The following is an 18,384-nucleotide window of genomic DNA, read 5'->3' on the forward strand; positions in this document are numbered from 1 at the left end:
CATAGAACAGTGGAACGCCCCCTCGGAGCCCTTCACCTCCCCAACCTTCAGCGTCCTTTCGGAGGACGATAACTGAATAGCCAAAAACTGCATTGAGGCTGTCAGGGGAAAGAAGGGCTCCGGGAGACGCTCCACTCCGGAAACCGAGCAGGGAGCAGAACCCTACTCCCGAAAACTCAGGAGCTCCATAAAGAACATGAAGTCGGCCGCACGACTCTTGCACGCCTTGGATGGTGGGTGGGTGAAATCAAGCAAGGGTCGTGCCCCGCCCCTTTAAGACAGGAAAGGCCTGAAAGCAAACGTGCTAATCACTACACTAACAACCAACAATCACAACTATAACAATACCCATTTAACACGCATAAAACATTGAAAAAGGTGTGAACGGAACGCTTAAAGGTCACATGCAACGTAAAACACAACTTTGTAGATTCTGATACCTTTCGGTATGGACTTACCGAAACAAATCATCACAAATGCAAATTCAACTTACAAAGTTGAAAAATAACGCGATGAAAAAAAACACGCGAAATCGGAGTTCAAACGATTCACTAATTTCCCCCCAGCGCTTGGGGGAAAAGTGGATTCAACAGCTGGACTGCGCTGCGCTAGGCTGCGCTCATAGCACATGCGCAGTGAAATAGGTTCGCGCAGCTTGGAAGCGGGTTGTCCGGTGAATACTCGGTGAAGGCTTTGGTGTGAGCTATTTTTCTAATGTTTTGTTGATATTTCACAGGCGCGAGCTTTTTATGTTATGACAGTAGATTACCGATTTAACTGTTTATATACTTTCATTTGTCTTTTCACCACACGTTCTTCTTACCGAGTCACTTTCTCAGTTCGATACTTAAAAGCAACGCCATCTTTTAGGGTTGACAGAATTTCTAACTGTGATATAGATATGTCGTTGTCACAGACAAAACTCAATGTCTGTTTTATTGACACCTGTGTGTCTGCCTGCCTGTCTGCTAAAGACAATATTCAATACACAACTTCTATCACTGACCACATGCAATTTGAACTTAACACCTATCAGGCCATACACCATTAACAAAACGCATTGATTTATGGCCCGAGTTCGGTCTCTGTCACATTATGTAATTACACAGACAGGCAGGTGTGATACTTGTACACATGACATGTTATGATGTCTGTTGATTGCAAAATGTTATACACAAAAATGAGCATGTATTTACAAAACCCAACATCTATATATATACACACACAATGAGCCGTGAGAGCATCTGCAAATGAACCAGCCGTTACACTTGAGTGCACACCCACCCGCTCTGACTGGGTTCGGTATCCCGGCTGCTTCGTTTCTAGGGAAGTAACCCAAGTACAATATATTGCACTTTTGATTTGCGATTGTTCGCTTATAATTTTGTTTATATGTTTTTTCATAATCAGCAATGTATATAATATTTCATGAATAAGTGATAATTGTGTTATAATTATGTTCGATTTTTTGGTTGCATGTGACCTTTAAATGACACAATTCCTGAATGCAAGCAAGTTGTAGGCTGCGTATAACAGAAAAAATACGAGTTATTTTATTTCTACAATATTTTTACTAAAACATTGTTACAACTATCACAGGGCATTTTCAGCTGCAGAAAACGCATATACCTTCTGAAGCGCATATACCTTCTGAGGTGTTCTACCACCTCATATGTATATCACGACTTTGCGGAAATAATACACGTATCAAAAATCAGGTAGAATAGGAAATGCTTCCTCAGAAACAAAAAAAAAGAAACAAAAGGATAGAATATAAAAGAAAGATAATTAACTTAATAAGTCCCAAGTAATTCAATTAGTAGATTTTCACCCAGCGTGCTAAAGCACAGTGGTACAGAGCTCACCTAGAAATGTAGTGAACAGTAAAAATGCCAAGAAAGATACCTTAATTTCTAAATATTGTAAATCGAACTCAAACTGGCCATGGTTTCATTTCACTTGACATCAGTCAGGTGGACTAAAAATGTGGAGGGAGGTATTTTGATTTTGTATTTTGGTATTTTGGTATTCTCTTAGCACTTTCTTGTTACAAAACTATAATGATGTGATGCAAATAATTTATTAAAGCCTGACTTACAACTCTCATAGCTGCCATGATAGCCGACACTCTGTTCTTATCGACAGCCTTTGGATCACAGCCATTTTCCACCAGCAACTTGGCAATCTTCACACTTGTCTCCATCGCCTCATCACTTGGCTCTGGTGTCTGCAGTGAGGACATTGAGACATGGCATACATTCAGGTACAAACCATATGCAGACAGAAATATCATAAACTGACCCTACAAATGTCTTAGTCACAGGTCTTATATGGCAACAAACATACAGGGACGGATGATTTAATAATGGTGTCCTACACCACAGTCAACTCTATGTTAGTGGCCTGCAAAGAAAGCTTAAGAAGCCCGGACATGAACAACGATCCATGTTGTCAGGGTAGGAAGACATGACATTATTCAGGTGACATTTAGTTTCCTTCAGACATGATGTTGTCAGGGTAGTAAGACATGACATTATTCAGGTGACATTTAGTTTCCTTCAGACCTGATGTTGTCAGGGTAAGAAGACATGACATTATTCAGGTGACATTTAGTTTCCTTCAGACATGATGTTGTCAGGGTAGTAAGACATGACATTATTCAGGTGACATTTAGTTTCCTTCAGACCTGATGTTGTCAGGGTAAGAAGACATGACATTATTCAGGTGACATTTAGTTTCCTTCAGACCTGATGTTGTCAGGGTAGGAAGACATGACATTATTCAGGTGACATTTAGTTTCCTTCAGACCTGATGTTGTCAAGGTAGGAAGACATGACATTATTCAGGTGACATTTAGTTTCCTTCAGACCTGATGTTGTCAGGGTAGGAAGACATTACATTTTTCAGGTGACATTTAGTTTCCTACAGACCTGATGTTGTCAGGGTAGTAAGACATGACATTATTCAGGTGACATCTAGTTTCCTTCAGACCTGATGTTGTCAGGGTAATAAAACATGCCATTATTTAGGTGACACTCAAACAGGCCAAATCATTTCATGTTATATATCAAAGAAAGCCAAAGCAAGTTTTGAATATGTGTTAGAATATAAGTCTAGATTTCCTCTCTTTCATGTGTAAATGAAGAAAGTCTCATGGCTCCTTTTCATTATACTTTAGGATTATTGATTGGATTCATTTGCGCCTCCAACCTTATAATCAGGATGAATTTGTCTCTCAAGAGAAATTTCACTCAATATGTACACTTGGAATATTCAAAATAATCAGCCAATGATGCACAGTTTCTTTGTATTTTAATTCCAAATGAGCAATGAATATAGCTGTAGCAAATTAGGATCCACGTGACCATGTGGGTAATCCGAAATAATTGTCCCGGTTTACCTCATGGTTAATGTGGAAAACGAGTTTTCTGTTTTCATTCTATGTTTTTACTGGTCAAAAACGTTTATAAACTGATACACTTTCATTTCTAAACAATTGTATGCGTCATAGAGCACACTTGTACTAGTTTAGTGCATGATTTCGAATTGCAGAATTGGAAAACCCATTCCATTTTAGTAGCACCCATTAGAGGGGCATGTTCAGTAACAGTACCGCTAGGGCTGAGCGCTCAGTGTACATGTTATACCCTCCTAGTAATCGCTATGCGAACCTATGCGTGCCTACAGACGCTGGCCCGGCAGTGGCACTTCTGAACAAGTCTTACACATGGAAACGAGTTGGATTTGGACTTTGTATAGGGATTGATGAATTTCTTGGCTGGAGAGTTCGTGACAGAGCAATTATCGCGCTCTAGGGCTGTCTCGCTATATCGCGATAATTGCTCCGTCTCCCTTTGCTGCCAGTCTACGTTCCTTCAGGTTAGGGTTAAGGTTTACGATTAGGTTAGGGTTTAGGGTTAGGGTATGGCACCCTTTCCGATCCTTAGGGAGCTGACGCATCTTTAGAGGGAAACAACCCTTTAAGATCATTGAATAACTCCATCCGTCATAAATAGAAACAGTATATAGGACCATGTTTCCTCCGTCCGTCACTAGTACTTCATTTTCAGACATGGTTAGGCATCACAAAGACCTTTGATATGAAATGTCATACACTGGCGATGAGGGTACTGTATTTGCGATGCGAGTACCTATCTCTAAGCAAGCCTCTAATAGACGGAGCAAGTCTCTTATAGATACTGTGATACTCTTGAAATCAGCTTCACATCCGAAATTATCTCACGTCCTTCTCCCTCCATTGTTGCCTTTTAAAGATTTTTCTTGTTATTTATGAATCGTTCTCAGCAAAATATGTTCATTTCAGAGACTAGATTAATCTAGGAAAAGATACGTGGAGAAAATAATGATGTTTGGGCCGCAGGACCAGGCTACCACCATGCACTTTAACTCCCACCTCCCATCAGGTTTCTACCCAGTAACCATGGTAACTCACTGCCTGTGTGCCCCCTAGAAGGATGTCATTTCGGGCCAGATGATGAAGCTGCAACAGAACAGACAGCACATTACTTCTGTTGTTATAACAATGTATAGAGAGGAATGGAAGATTACATTTGTTTCTGAATCGTTAACCTAACTTGGGGTGTTTGCAAGTACGTAAACAAACATACTGCATATTTCCATTCTAAAAACATTACCTCCATACTTTGATCTCATATTAAAGACAACTTCATAAGGTAATCAAGGTCAAATCATAGGATTGTATAAGCAAAATTGCAAGAATAGTTGGTAATAGTTGGAATAGTTGGCGCTAGGGTTTGATTCTTCACATGGGTACAATCAAGCGCGTAGCAAGCCAATTTTTTCGTGTACGCCCGACAGGCTGCAAAGCTTTAAATGTAGATGGTATTGAGGGCTTGCCCAACCTTTTAAGCAACAATCATGTGTAAGCCCGGGCTTTTTTCTATAACGGTAGCTACGCCCCTGACAATGTGTGATGCCCATTTCTGGTGTTCCCTGCCATATTTCTGGGCCATTGCTGAAAGCGGCATAAAACCATACTCACTCCGCAACAACGTGAGAGTGACCTTTTATAGACATGCCACAGAAGTTTCATGTGGTGGGATTTGTAAAGATACATGCAACCATAAAGCGTCATGTCTACAGAAATAATCACACCTCGGAAACTGACAATGCTAGGACCAAAGTCTGCCATGTCTAGATCCATAGCTACAGGCAGGTGTTTACAACTCACAGGTGTGCAACCTTCAACATCCACAAAGGTGCAACCAGCTGCCTTGTCCTTCACCAGGTAAACCATCTGGTCGTACAGGTCTGGGTACAGGGCGCTGGAGGCAGCTGTAGACACCAAGGTCATTTCTGCAACAGAGGAATGAATGGAATAAATACATCACTGTCAATATCTTACAACTGTGACTGCAGATAAAATATTTGTATGTGTAACATGCAGTCACTAGTCATAGGAAACATCACTGGCAGCGGTTGAGGTCAAATTAAAACAAACATTTAACAGAGCAGTCCTGTTTTTCCCTAAGCTGCTAATGAATTTGATTACACCATATGCTCTTATCGCAAGTCACTAGCGTAGTTGAATTCAGACAGAAAATATTGTCCATGATGCACCACAGTGGATGAAAAGCATTACACACAAATCACTTGATCAACTCCATGCTTTAGGCATACAGTTGGAATACAAATTGTTTCATTTCGTTTGTTGTTTATCGAATTGGACACTCAGATATATTCCAGCTCCATTGCAACACGAATAACTGAGCAAGGAGAAATCAGTGATTAATATTTAGAGCAAAGTTCCACACCATCAGTGCATAATGAGAGGTGTACAGCCCTAAGCATCAACAAAGGTGCAGCCAGCTGTCCTTGTCCTACACCAGATAAACCATCAGCTCGTACAGATTGTTTAGTGATACACTCAAAAATATTCCGGTTATTTTTATAACACACCAGTTAATGATTGAGCAAGGACCAGAGAAATCATTGAGTCATATAAAGTGAAAGTTCCACAATTTACCAATTCACAAAGCCACGCCAGCCACTCTATTTAGTCACATCTTGCTACAAACGTGGATTTGTGGGAAACTGAACAGTGAAGAACTGGTCTTCAGCTACGCCTGTTTTGTTGTTAGAGGCAACTAACGACATTTTGTGGTCAGGCTCGCTAGTTGATTTATTTCTTCATACCCCAACTACAAACAAACAAATTCTGGGTACCAAGCTTAAATCAAAATTACAAAAGGAATCTCAATACACAAATGCAGTGTTAATTCTCAGTTATCTTTGTAATTCCCTGTCCTACCTTGGTCATCCCGGAAGTTGACATCAACGTCAGATTTTGTCAGCAGCAGGCTGGCAATGCCAAAATGGCTCTTCATGTAGGCGATGGAGAGAGGTGTGGTCTAAAGACAAAACCGACTTCTGATCATCAGTGAATGATCCCGTCTTTTAACTTCATAAGGTGACATGAATATCAAGTTGAAGTAATGAGATTTTAGCATCAAGCACCCTGCTCTATATATAAATACACCCGAAGAACAATGTCAGCAGAGAATATATGCTACATACTTCCACGTACCAAAACTACCATCTGTCATAATTACAGAAAAAATATCAATGTCATTGGCAGTTAGACAATGGTACAGTCTTTACAACCACAGCACAAGCCAAATAATTAACACCAACTTGTCTGTTTGGACAATGTTTTTTCATGATTTTCATACACTTCTTTAGGTCTTGTCTTGTCAAAGAGTCAAGAGTCCAAGTTGTGGACAAATATACTTGAGTTAAATTCATTCAAATCGGATTACATTGCAGTGTTTGAGTATTTAAATATACATCTCACTCCAGTTATACCAGAGTTACAGTATATAACAACCTATGTGTGAACAACACTTTCCAGTAAGACCAGAGTTACAGTATATGACAACCTCTGGTTTATCAACTGCCTCAAGTTATACCTGAGTTACAGTATATAACAGCCTCTTGGTCATCAACTCACCTTCCAGTCATTGCCTAAATTGACATCTGCTCCTGCACCAAGCAGAGACTCTACACAGAAGTACCAGCCGTACGCTGCAGCATACATGATGGGGGAGTTGCCGGAGTTGTCACACAGGTTGGGGTTGCAGCCAATGTTTAGTAGGTAGGACAAGACATTTGTGTTCCCATTCATTGCAGCATGGATTAGGACTGTTCTGCCTAGACCGTCTGAGAACATTTCAGGGTAAGAGTTTCACTCTTCTGTCAACTCCTCTTCATAATTTCCATAATTCATATTTAAGCAGCAATGCCGTCTGATTCATTTTTTTCTACTGCAAATAAGTGCTTTCCATATTGCATATCAAGTAAATGTACTTTAGGTTTCTTTGTCATTTATTCGAGGATGTTTTCAAAACCATTTTTAAAAAACAAACACAAAAAGACCCCAAAACTGGATCTTGACCTGTCCACTGATAGCCTTCAATCAAAATGACCTCACCCTTACGCTGCACAACTGCCCCATGTTCCACCAGGAAGTTCAGTGTATCCTGGAAGCCGAACTGAGCGGCCATCATGAGGGGTGTGACCTTAAAGTAAGCAGTGTTCAGTGACACATCTACCTTGGCCCCATAACTAACCAGCACTTCGACAATTTCCTACAACAAACAGCAGAAACAGCCTGTGATACAATTGTAATAGGTACAAAGTAAGATGAGAAAGTCACTGAATTAGGGTCTAATGCTGCTTTTAGCATCTTTCAAACAGTTTGATGCGAGAGAAAAGCAATCCTTCCCACAGTTGCTTAGAAGAACACATCTCACAAGTCAGATGCTAAAGGTGTAAATCTTGCACTTCAACCAACCAGTAGATCCTGACATAACTAAGGGACATCATTCAAAAGAATTTTTTTTTCTTTATATAATAAGACTATTTATTGGGGAACATATGAAAAGGACTTTCAATAGATTGAATGGTACATAAAATCAAACGTTCATAGCAGGACTAAAATAAGCAAACAAACACTTACTCCTATATCACATTAAATATACTTAGAGAAGCTTCACCTTCAAAAATATCATTTTAATGCAAAAGATGGAATGGTGAGCAAGCTGACTTACCACATACCCTTTCTCTGTCGCCATATGCATCGGCGTGTACGAGGCCTTGTTTGGCCGATTGAGACCTCCAACCCCAAAGCGCAAAAAGATTGGATCATCGTCACTCATACCTGAAAATAAAACCACATTCACATAAACATTTCTTGACGGCTTCTCACTTTCTTACACTAGTTAACCTTTCATAAGGACATTCTGATTGTCTTAGAGGAGTGCAACTGTGTCTGCATGTTTGGAAATAGTTGGAGATGTCATACAGATAGTACATTTGAAGTGGCATTGCATCCAACATATTCTAGTTTCATGACATGTTAAAATACAGTGGGGGAGACATATTTTCAAAAGCTACTTTTATAAGTAAGAAGTAGAATTTCTCCTAATAACAGAGAAGATTGATTGATCAAATGATCAGTCTACTCTTAACACCATGTGCTACCTGAGAACCTAGATGAGAGTTGAATCAGGTGTAATTCAGACGTTATCTTCAGAAGCAGAATTAACTCTGGTCATATACATTAACTTATAACTGGGAATAATTACCATAAGGATGATATGGGCAACATGAATCCACATTTCCATGTGTTTAACAAGTCACACGTCAGATGTTCTTTCCAGTTGTCATGATTGTACACTTCTAATCACGATAAAGAGTTATGGTACGAAATACACATTGTACTTTAACTTGGAGTATAATAATTTGTCAGGCAAAACTGAACTGAAATCAGTTCCACTAAAACACAAACACACCACATGCTTCAAATTGAATACACATATTCTACCAATAAAACGCAAACACACCAAATACTTCCAATACAACACACCACATGATTCAAATTGAATACACATATTCTTCCAGTGTAACACAAACACACCAAATACTTCCAACACAACACACCACACGCTTCCAGTAAAATCCAAACACACCAAATGCTTGCAATAAGATACAAACATGCTTCCAATTTGATACATCACAAACACGCATGCTTCAAAAACGCACTAACACTCATGCATGCAATACAACACAAATACACCGCATGCTTCCAATAAATGATAATCACACATGATTCACAAGGTACTGACAATATGACACAAACACGCCGCATGCTTCCAGTGAAACACAAAGATACCACATGCTTGCAATAAAACACTTACATACCAAATGCTTGCAATAAAACACTTACATACCAAATGCTTGCAATAAAACACAAAGATACCAAATGCTTGCAATAAAACACAAATATACCACATGCTTGCAATAAAACACAAAGATACCACATGCTTCAATTTACACACTAACATACAACGTGCTTCCAGTAAAACAGTATTTCATCCTGCCATGTAAATAAAAACTCAAACACACAACCTTAACGAGACCATTTCGACACATACGACATAGTCGCCAATATAACTCTGACTTACTTCTTTTTGCTTCTTGCAGGAGATACTTCACATTTTTAACTCTGTTTGCGCGGACGGCAAAGTGTAGAGGAGTCTCACCCTTGTGGTCGCAGTCATACATATTGGCCCCCCTACAATAACAATAACACATGATGCTCAATACTGGAATAGTATATACAAGTCATAATATGTACCGTACTAACGGAAAAAAGTCACCGACACGCACATCTTTCCTGGTGCAGACGTTATCTACGGTACAGGAGACAAGATTGGGATGGTGTTTTGTTCACTGACGAGTTGAGAGCCATGGAACAACATTCCCCAAGCTTTTTTCAATCGCGTAGTGTCGTCTATGTATCGTCGTTGTCAAGCTTGCATCAATGGTGGGCACACACGATACTAAATCTGACACCACATCTCTTCAAGGGCGTGTCACGATGCCTAGTGTCAAATCATACAAATTCCGATATTTATCCTCTCAACAGTTAAACAGTGACTTTGGAAAACACCACAAATCATGTTATCATCTTTGTGCATTAAAAAATGGTATAACATTGAATAATGAAGTTACTTTATTCCAGTAGTATATATTGTTCGTGATAATGTACTGGGATTATTTGCCCAAATTATGTGAATGTATCTTATTCTGATACTAAGAGGGATACTGTAAGCTTGATTCCTTGATGCTGTTCCATACCTCCATTCTGCCATGATAGTAGACCATTTATCATTATAATCTCATTGTCAGTCAGAGTCAAAAGACACAACATTAACAATAGCTATCCAATCATCTAACATCTCTGTTGGAGCAGGGAAAGTTTCTGGTACTAAAACTTCCCTCTCCTGTCTTGATATCCAGGAAAACGTATTCTAGCTGACTGTATATTTATAAATGTTCTGGTTCTGTAAAATATATCGGGTGTACAATATGTGAATGAAGTTGAATATGCTTATAACAAACTGATGGATGAGGAACACGTATTTTGGTCCTAGACACTGGCTGTTAATAGGGCATATAAAATCGTTGTTTACTGTATTGTGGCTTTTGGCTCAGGTTGGTAAACCTCTTTATACAGAAATATAAAAGAAACCTCAGTTGTAATCTCTTTATCACAAGGGAAGAACATGAAGCATAAACTTTCGTGACTGATTATGAATGGCCTAAACCAGATAAAACCAGACAAAACCAGAGTTAACTGACCTTCCCACAAGGTATTCCAGAGGGGCTGTGGACTCACAGCCAGCAGCGAAGTGGATGGGTCTACGTTTACACTTGTCCGGGATGTGGATGTTGGGCTCCATCTCCAGCAGTTGGTCAAGAGGTGCAGTGTTCGGGCTACAGGCAGCAATGTGGATCGGAGTTATCTGTTGGAATGAGTGAGATGGTGACATCACTATCTGACATCATCTTTACTATCAGCTTAACATTAACAATAATAATAATTAGTTAGTTGTATAGCGCCTGTTTCCAGCCCATTAAAGTCTGCTCAAAGACGTTTTAGAGGAAACCAGTTCTGACAAACGATATTCAGTTGCGTGCCCATCTGAAGAGTGAGTGAGTAAGTTATTATTCTGCCACTTTTAGCAATATCACAGCCGGGGACACCAGAAACGGGCTTCACATATTGTACCCATGTGGGGAATCGAACCCGGGTCTTCGGCGTGACGAGCGACCGCTTTAACCACTAGGCTAACACACACACACCCCACCCCATACACCCCAATCTGAACAAGAGCATTTTCAAGCTATTCTGATAGTTCCTGAATGTTTCCAGAACATTCAAGTCGAACAGAAAACTGACACATGTTAGAGATGTTTACCACATGTTGAAACATGAGAACAAGGTATTACAAGGTATATATGGATGGATCACTGAGAAACAGTACTGACACCAGGTGTTCATAAACAACTCTTAATATACAAGCTGGCACACTCCACACCAGTGAGCCAATGATCTGCCGGGTACACAAATAATCAAATACACTAAAACTCTAAGTCCAGACACCATTGAGAGAATACACGTTCTGAATAAAGTCCGCTTTCTGTCTTCAATTATGTTCAAACCTACCTTTTTGACCAATTTGATTCCCCGCTTAACCTGTGATGGTGGGCATTTCTTCAATTCCTTGTCTGACGAGAGAACCTGTGGCCGAACGACAGTGAGTGCATGAGGGCTTGCTTTATCACCACTTTGAACAGTAATACAGTAATATGACTGACCTTAGCAAGATGCGGGAGGAAACCGGCACACAGTTCCTCACTCCAGTTATGTGACTTTGAATATGTCTTGCTCGTGCTTTGTGTCATCACTCTGCCGGGTCAGTCAAACAGTGCAATATGTGAACCATACTAAATACAACAAATCAAATTACTACAGTAGACTAAATTCGATGAGCATTCCTTGAAGTCCTCCCTTCCCATGTACTGGAGATTGATCTTCAGCTTCTGAACATTAGGGTTACATCAAATTATACAAAGGAAACTTTGTTTAGTTTTTATAGTTTTTAATGAACAATGGCCAGTGTTTTATGGATTCTTAAATTTAACTTGCGACACAGATTCAATACCATCACAGATTGCCATGATGGTGAGAAAACGATGTGAGATACAATTTTGTTTAACATCATTTTCAAGGTCATTTTACTCATATTGCAAAGTGATTCCACGTGTGCAGCACCTCCGACCAGTCTGGACCCAGTTTCGTAGTAACAACCATCAAAGATCCAATGGTGCAGTTTAGCATGGACACCACACACAGAAACACCATAATAACTCTGCCCATACAATCATATTTTTATCCCATTAATGCCATGCTCCAGTCAGGGTAAAAACAAAGCCCATTTTTCACAGTTTTTGGTATGACACAGCCTTTGGTTGAAACAGTTTCTGCTCTCCTGGAAGACATTATGTCCACAAGACTAGTGAGGCGGTTCAAGCGAACACTCATTAATACTATCTGTGTGACTCTTACCTCGTAGTGAAGAATGGACATTTTTCTGAACAAAACTGGATGTTCCTTTCTTATGTTCTGCATGATTGCTTCTGCAAGTTTGTAATGCCCATGCTGAAGAGCTACATCGATGTTCGTAAGCGCCTGTTCATACTACAAATTAAACATAAAAACCAGTAACTTCAGGGTTAGAAATTCCATATAATAGGATGCCAATTAGCAGAGTTAGAATCGTACGGAATTAACGGTAAGTATAAAAATGCTATCTTTCTTACAAAAGATTTAATGGCATGAATGTAAAGACACATGGCAACAAGTAAACTTGACTCAGAGACACATGTTTATTGCAATGACTTATTAAATTTTCATCAATATAATGGATTGTTCAAAACAATATAATCAATAATATTAGCTTCAATTCTACATGATTACAACCCTTCCGCACTATATTCATGTTCATATACTCAAAGTGCTATCTTAAAGCTAATTTAAAGTTTTGAAGTTTTGAAGTATCTGAATACTTCGCTCACCACTCCACCAGTCGTGCTGTATTTCATAACATTGCATCAACACAATCGTAATATTCCTCATAGCGTCTCGGTTTGTATTTGGCTGTTACCGCCACCTTCAGCCGAATGCCCACCCCTTTATTACCATTGTCTTTATTATTGCGTCTGGTACGTACTGTAGAGTAGTCCATCTGACTATCCTGGGGCTTTTTCAAAATATCTTTCATGGTGTCGAAGTCAATACCAACTGCTAACATTTGAGTGATTTCGGATGAAGGAAGCTTTTTCTCTTGCATATCGGACAGATCCTGCAACCAAAGACATAACTGATTCAAATTTGCTCAGTGAAAATGGTGGTCTCGCCATGGGAAAGCTGGTATATATGTAACAGTTGGCCATTGCTCTGTCAGTGTGTCATGACAGCACAGAATGTTCTTGATGCTGTTAACGACTGGGGTGCCTGGCACACATGCAACTCTATACACATGTTTCTGCTTTTGTTGGAATATTGCTGTGGCATTTCTGTAATATACTGAACATCATTGAAAACGCACCACCTGTATTAGTTTGGATTTCCAAGAGCAGTCGGTGTACATTTTACATACTTTTGTAGTCCAGTGATTGGTAAAGAAAAGAACAAGAACCAATCCAGCAAAACAGTGAAGTTTTAATTCAGCTGACCATGAAAGAAAGATGGAGTCAAATTGGAAAGTCAGTAAAGTGTATGGCCACCGTGAGCAGCAACACAAGCTGTGCAACGTCTCCTCGTTGAACTGATAAGTCTCTGAATAATGTTTTGAGGCAATGCATTCCACTCTTGTTGCAATGCATTCTCAAGTTCCCCAAGGTTGTGGATCTGTGGGCGACGTGAGAGGCGTTGGCCGATGTAATCCCACAAGTGTTCAATGGGAGACACATCTGGTGACAATGCAGGCCATGGAAGTAGAGGTATGTTGTTGTTGTTTGCCAGAAACTGTGTTGCAACACGTGCAGTGTGCGCTCGAGCATTGTCCTGCTGGAATGTGTGCAGGTCTAGAGGTTGGTTAAAGAAGGGAACGACGTTGTTCTGAAGAATGGTGTCACGGTAGTAAAGGGCATTCACTCTGCCACGACAAACTACCAGAGCGGTTTTGTGATGATAACTGATACCTCCCCACACCATAATGCTTCCTCCACCCCACCGATCTGTTTGCACAACACAGTCCTGATGGTAACGTTCTCCCCGTCGACGCCATACCCGTAGACTCCCTTCAGCATTTCGCAAGTGAAAACGTGACTCGTCGGAGAACACAGCACCATGCCAACGTCGTAACAACCACAAACGATGCTGTTTAGCCCATCGTCGGCGTTCACGGCGATGTCTATCAGTCAGGATGGGTCCAACATAAGGGCGTCGACACCGTAATCCTGCCGCACGGAGAAGGCGTCGGACGGTGGAAGCACTGATCAAACCACGTCGGCCTTGGACAGCGTTGGTGGTTCTGGCAGTCGGCAACGTACGATCCTGAATATGGCGCCGAAGAATGTCTCGATCTTGGCGAGGGGTGGTAACACGTGCCTGGCCAGGACGTTGGCGGTCCCTGGTGGTTCCTGTTTGTTGGTACCTGTTGGCAAGTCTTATGATGGTGGAACGATGGCAACCAAATCGTCTGGCAATAATCCTGCTTGATGTGCCAACCTGCAACATGCCCAACGCCCGTTCTCGTTCTTCTGGTGACAATCCTGTCATTGCAAAATAAACTTTACTTGCGGAGGTACAGCTAAAATGAGAACGGTTTTTTGCCGACGGTCATTTATACCCTTAATCAGCATGTTTTACGCATGCAGTTTGTGCTTTTTGTGTGTGCTGTGCATGAATTTTGTTGTTGTCATGTGATGTGTTCCATGATGTGTTCTTTACTGTACAGCATCATTTATTGTCTTTTGTGTTAGTAACAACATTTCCAACGTTCATTTTCACTCTCAAAACAATCCTATTACCATATTTCAAACTTTACAGGTGGTGCGTTTTCAATGATGTTCAGTATATTTTCTTTGAGTGGCATTTAGAAGCTGGTATGATGAAGAGGAACGATTTTGTATGGATAGAAAACTTCTTTATTGCAACATTTCGGTGTAGATGCTAACACCGTTATCAAGCAAGTGATACACATGATATACATGAGGGATATTTGAGTTTATACAATTAACGAGGTTTGATGTACAGTGTGATGACATTCCTAATAGTTGTTGTGATTATAGATATTGCTTACGGAGCCAGATGGACAAACTGTAGGGGTCGATTAATCTTGACTGGCCTCGATTAGATTTTGATAAGCTGTAAATATGTAATAACCTTAATCTCTGTTGATTGTCGTGCTGAATCTTTTGGTGTTGATTGCCCCAAAGACTGTAATATTGCTTTGGTAATGCTGACACTGCTGGAATACTGGTGTTATGCAACATCGCTGGAATATTGCAGTGATAATGTGGTGATACAGCTGTAACTTTGCTGTGATACTGCTGGAATATTGCAGTGATAATGTGGTGATACAGCTGTAACTTTGCTGTGATACTGCTGGAATATTGCAGTGATAATGTGGTGATACCGCTGTAACTTTGCTGTGATACTGCTGGAATATTGCAGTGATAATGTGGTGATACAGCTGTAACTTTACTGTGATACTGCTGGAATATTGCAGTGATAATGTGGTGATACCGCTGTAACTCTACTGTGATACTGCTGGAATATTGTAGTGATGTTAATATTGCAGCGATAATGTGGTGATGCAGCTGTAACTTTACTGTGATACTGCTGGAATATTGCAGTGATGTTAATATTGCTGTGATAATGCAGGAATGTTGCTATAATACCTATAGTAACAATGATGTGACGTTACAGGAATATTGCTGTGATACTTTGGTGGCAGCTGTTATATTGAGAGAATATTGCTGACATAGATGTGATATTGCAGACACATTACTGGAATATTGTCATGATATTACCGTCATACTGTGGTGAAAGTTATATTGCAGGAATATTGCTGATATATTGGTGTTATGTTGTTGCAATATTGCTAGCTACAGCACAAAACAATTGTCTCGCATTCATACCTTCTGGGTGCGTTCATTCAACTAACTTCTACTGGCTTATAACATCCTATGCACTACTATCACCTACCTTTGTAAGGGCACTGTTCCCTTCTCGACTGCCCCGACTGTGATTGACACCCAGTGATCTAAAGCTGTATCGAAAACACACAAAAACAACAGAAGAATAAGAGTTGGAAAATTCCCAACTTATGATTTGAGTATCCTAGCAATTACCCTTCAGTCTGCACCCGGTGCACCATGCCTTTCTTCCCAAGTATTCAAGGTCAGAATACATCCACATGCAGCGCTTTAAAAAAATTGAACAATTTAAATAGTAATGGCTGAGTAATGTTCATGAAGTGGTCTTTCAACATGGTTTGAACCTCTTGTACAGAGCAAGGGGTTATCATTAGTGGGAATAGCAGTCAAATAAAGGAAAAAAGTTTTAATATAAAAAAAATACAATGTGTGTGGGTAGCCCGAGTACTTACTACACATATACCAAATTTCATTATGTATTGAAAGTAAGAAGCTGAATAATATATGTTTAAAGTTTCAGTTATCATTTTCATTGAAGTGCAAAGATCGGTTCAAGAATGAAATTCAAAACAATCCAAAGAATTTAACATACATCTTGAGCCTCACTAATAACTACACATGTACCGAATTCCATTACATTATGAACAAACATGGCTAAGAAATGGCCATAAATAGATTATTTAATATGGCTGCCATTGCCATTCTGAAAAGTCAGATTCAAACCTTCACACAAATTCGGCTGCCATTATTGATGAAAATATATTTGAATTTTTCGGCTTCATTGGCCCTGTGGTTTCTAAGGAGAACATGGAAATCAGGACATAAGCTCACTTGAGATGTGTTTCTCCTCCTTGGAATATTCTGGGGATGCCTGTCTCTGTTTTAATACATTTTTGGAACAATGTTTCAAATTACATACAGTTTGTTGTATTTTGTTTGTTTGCTTGATCAAGGTCATTTGAGCCGTTACCTATGCTATATTCATATGTTTAATGTTTGATATGATCAATATAGTCTGGTAAACCTGGAACCGTGAAAATAAATCCCCACCCACTTACGATCCACTTTCTAGTTTTGCAGCATTGACTTTGAGAGGCAACGTGTGTTTTTTCCGTTTTTCCAGGGTGCTGTTGTCACTCCCGAAGTAGTCCTTATATAGCATACTCATGGCCTCCTTGTCCTTCAAGGTCACTGCCAGGTCTAGTGCCGTCGTCTCATCTGCAGTACTCCGATAATGGGAAAGCTGGAATGGTAAGCAGGAACATTATGAAACAAAATTGAACACGCAGTAACATGTAAATTGTCTTGCAAGTGAAATAATTTCTTGCTAACACCTACAAGAAATTCTAAAGTAACACAAATTACATTTCACCTGTAATGGTCAAAATTTTGATTTCCATTTTTCAGTTGCAATGGCTCAAGTGGTTAAGGAAGTATAAGATCCAGCTAATAATATTGCCCGTTTCATTTTACTACAGTATTATACAATACTGAGGAGTTGTAATGGTTAGAAGGCATATCTAAATTTCATAGTTTTGAATGTTATACTAGTTTTTCATTTCTGATGAGGTGCCAATTTTATGTCAACCTTCATAAGAAGGGAGATAACTACTTATTGGCGTGTTCAAATGCACATGCACATGTCTGAGCCAGGGAAGAATGTAAGCGAGGCCTAGAGTAATGGTAAGGCAAATGTATTCACTTGTTTGACAATTCATTAAAGGAATTTGTTGGTAAATGCATTTTCTTAATTTCTACCGTACATAATGACATAATTCTACATAATTTAGGTTTTATAGCTGTTTTAGATTTGGCTTATGAAAACTGTACTAGAATTCATATTTTATTCAAAACGAATTCTTTTGGCTTAAAGTTGGTTTCAAAGATATCTGATATATTAAGCTTCCTGATTATTTAGTGCAATTAGGTATTGGTTTATTTGTGTAATATTTAAGTTTGTGCTGCAATTAAAATTGTCAAATGTACATGCGATTATGTAGCAAATGTGCACATTTAGGCAAAGTGATAGCCATATACTTATATTATATTCTTTAGATTTATTACAGTCAATCTAATGTTTGAAACTAAAGACACAAGAACATAATGTAGAACCAAGAATTTCATGCTGTTATCAACATCACCTAAGATAAACGAATAAAGTGTACAAATCTACAATCCTTACGTATCTGATCTTTTCCGTATCCTTGATCAGCTTCTCAAGCAGTTTGTAATCTTTCATGTAGACAGCTCGGAATACAAGCCTGGAGTGGGCATACTTGGACACAAAGGGCACTGATTTGCTGCACACAAAAGAAAGAATAGATGTAT

At 39.5% G+C, this 18,384-nt stretch overlaps 1 protein-coding gene across 1 annotated transcript in view; it reads right to left on the reverse strand.

The window, feature by feature from the left end:
* LOC124254835 (poly [ADP-ribose] polymerase tankyrase-like) overlaps window positions 1-18,384 on the reverse strand; it is a 68,184-nt gene that overhangs the window by 38,156 nt on the left and 11,644 nt on the right. The window contains exons 6-20 of the mRNA XM_046688684.1: window positions 18,239-18,356; window positions 17,115-17,299; window positions 16,106-16,169; window positions 13,122-13,253; window positions 12,458-12,589; window positions 11,555-11,629; window positions 10,687-10,850; window positions 9,507-9,616; window positions 8,091-8,200; window positions 7,472-7,628; window positions 6,992-7,200; window positions 6,293-6,392; window positions 5,213-5,337; window positions 4,454-4,501; window positions 2,099-2,227 (exon numbers count right to left, since the gene is read on the reverse strand). Coding sequence (XP_046544640.1) covers window positions 2,099-2,227; window positions 4,454-4,501; window positions 5,213-5,337; window positions 6,293-6,392; window positions 6,992-7,200; window positions 7,472-7,628; window positions 8,091-8,200; window positions 9,507-9,616; window positions 10,687-10,850; window positions 11,555-11,629; window positions 12,458-12,589; window positions 13,122-13,253; window positions 16,106-16,169; window positions 17,115-17,299; window positions 18,239-18,356 — 1,858 coding nt within the window. The remainder of the gene's footprint in view (window positions 1-2,098; window positions 2,228-4,453; window positions 4,502-5,212; window positions 5,338-6,292; window positions 6,393-6,991; window positions 7,201-7,471; window positions 7,629-8,090; window positions 8,201-9,506; window positions 9,617-10,686; window positions 10,851-11,554; window positions 11,630-12,457; window positions 12,590-13,121; window positions 13,254-16,105; window positions 16,170-17,114; window positions 17,300-18,238; window positions 18,357-18,384) is intronic.

Source organism: Haliotis rubra, unplaced genomic scaffold (assembly GCF_003918875.1).
Source record: "Haliotis rubra isolate DU_JTF1 unplaced genomic scaffold, ASM391887v1 Scf585, whole genome shotgun sequence".
Lineage (NCBI taxonomy): Eukaryota > Metazoa > Mollusca > Gastropoda > Lepetellida > Haliotidae > Haliotis > Haliotis rubra.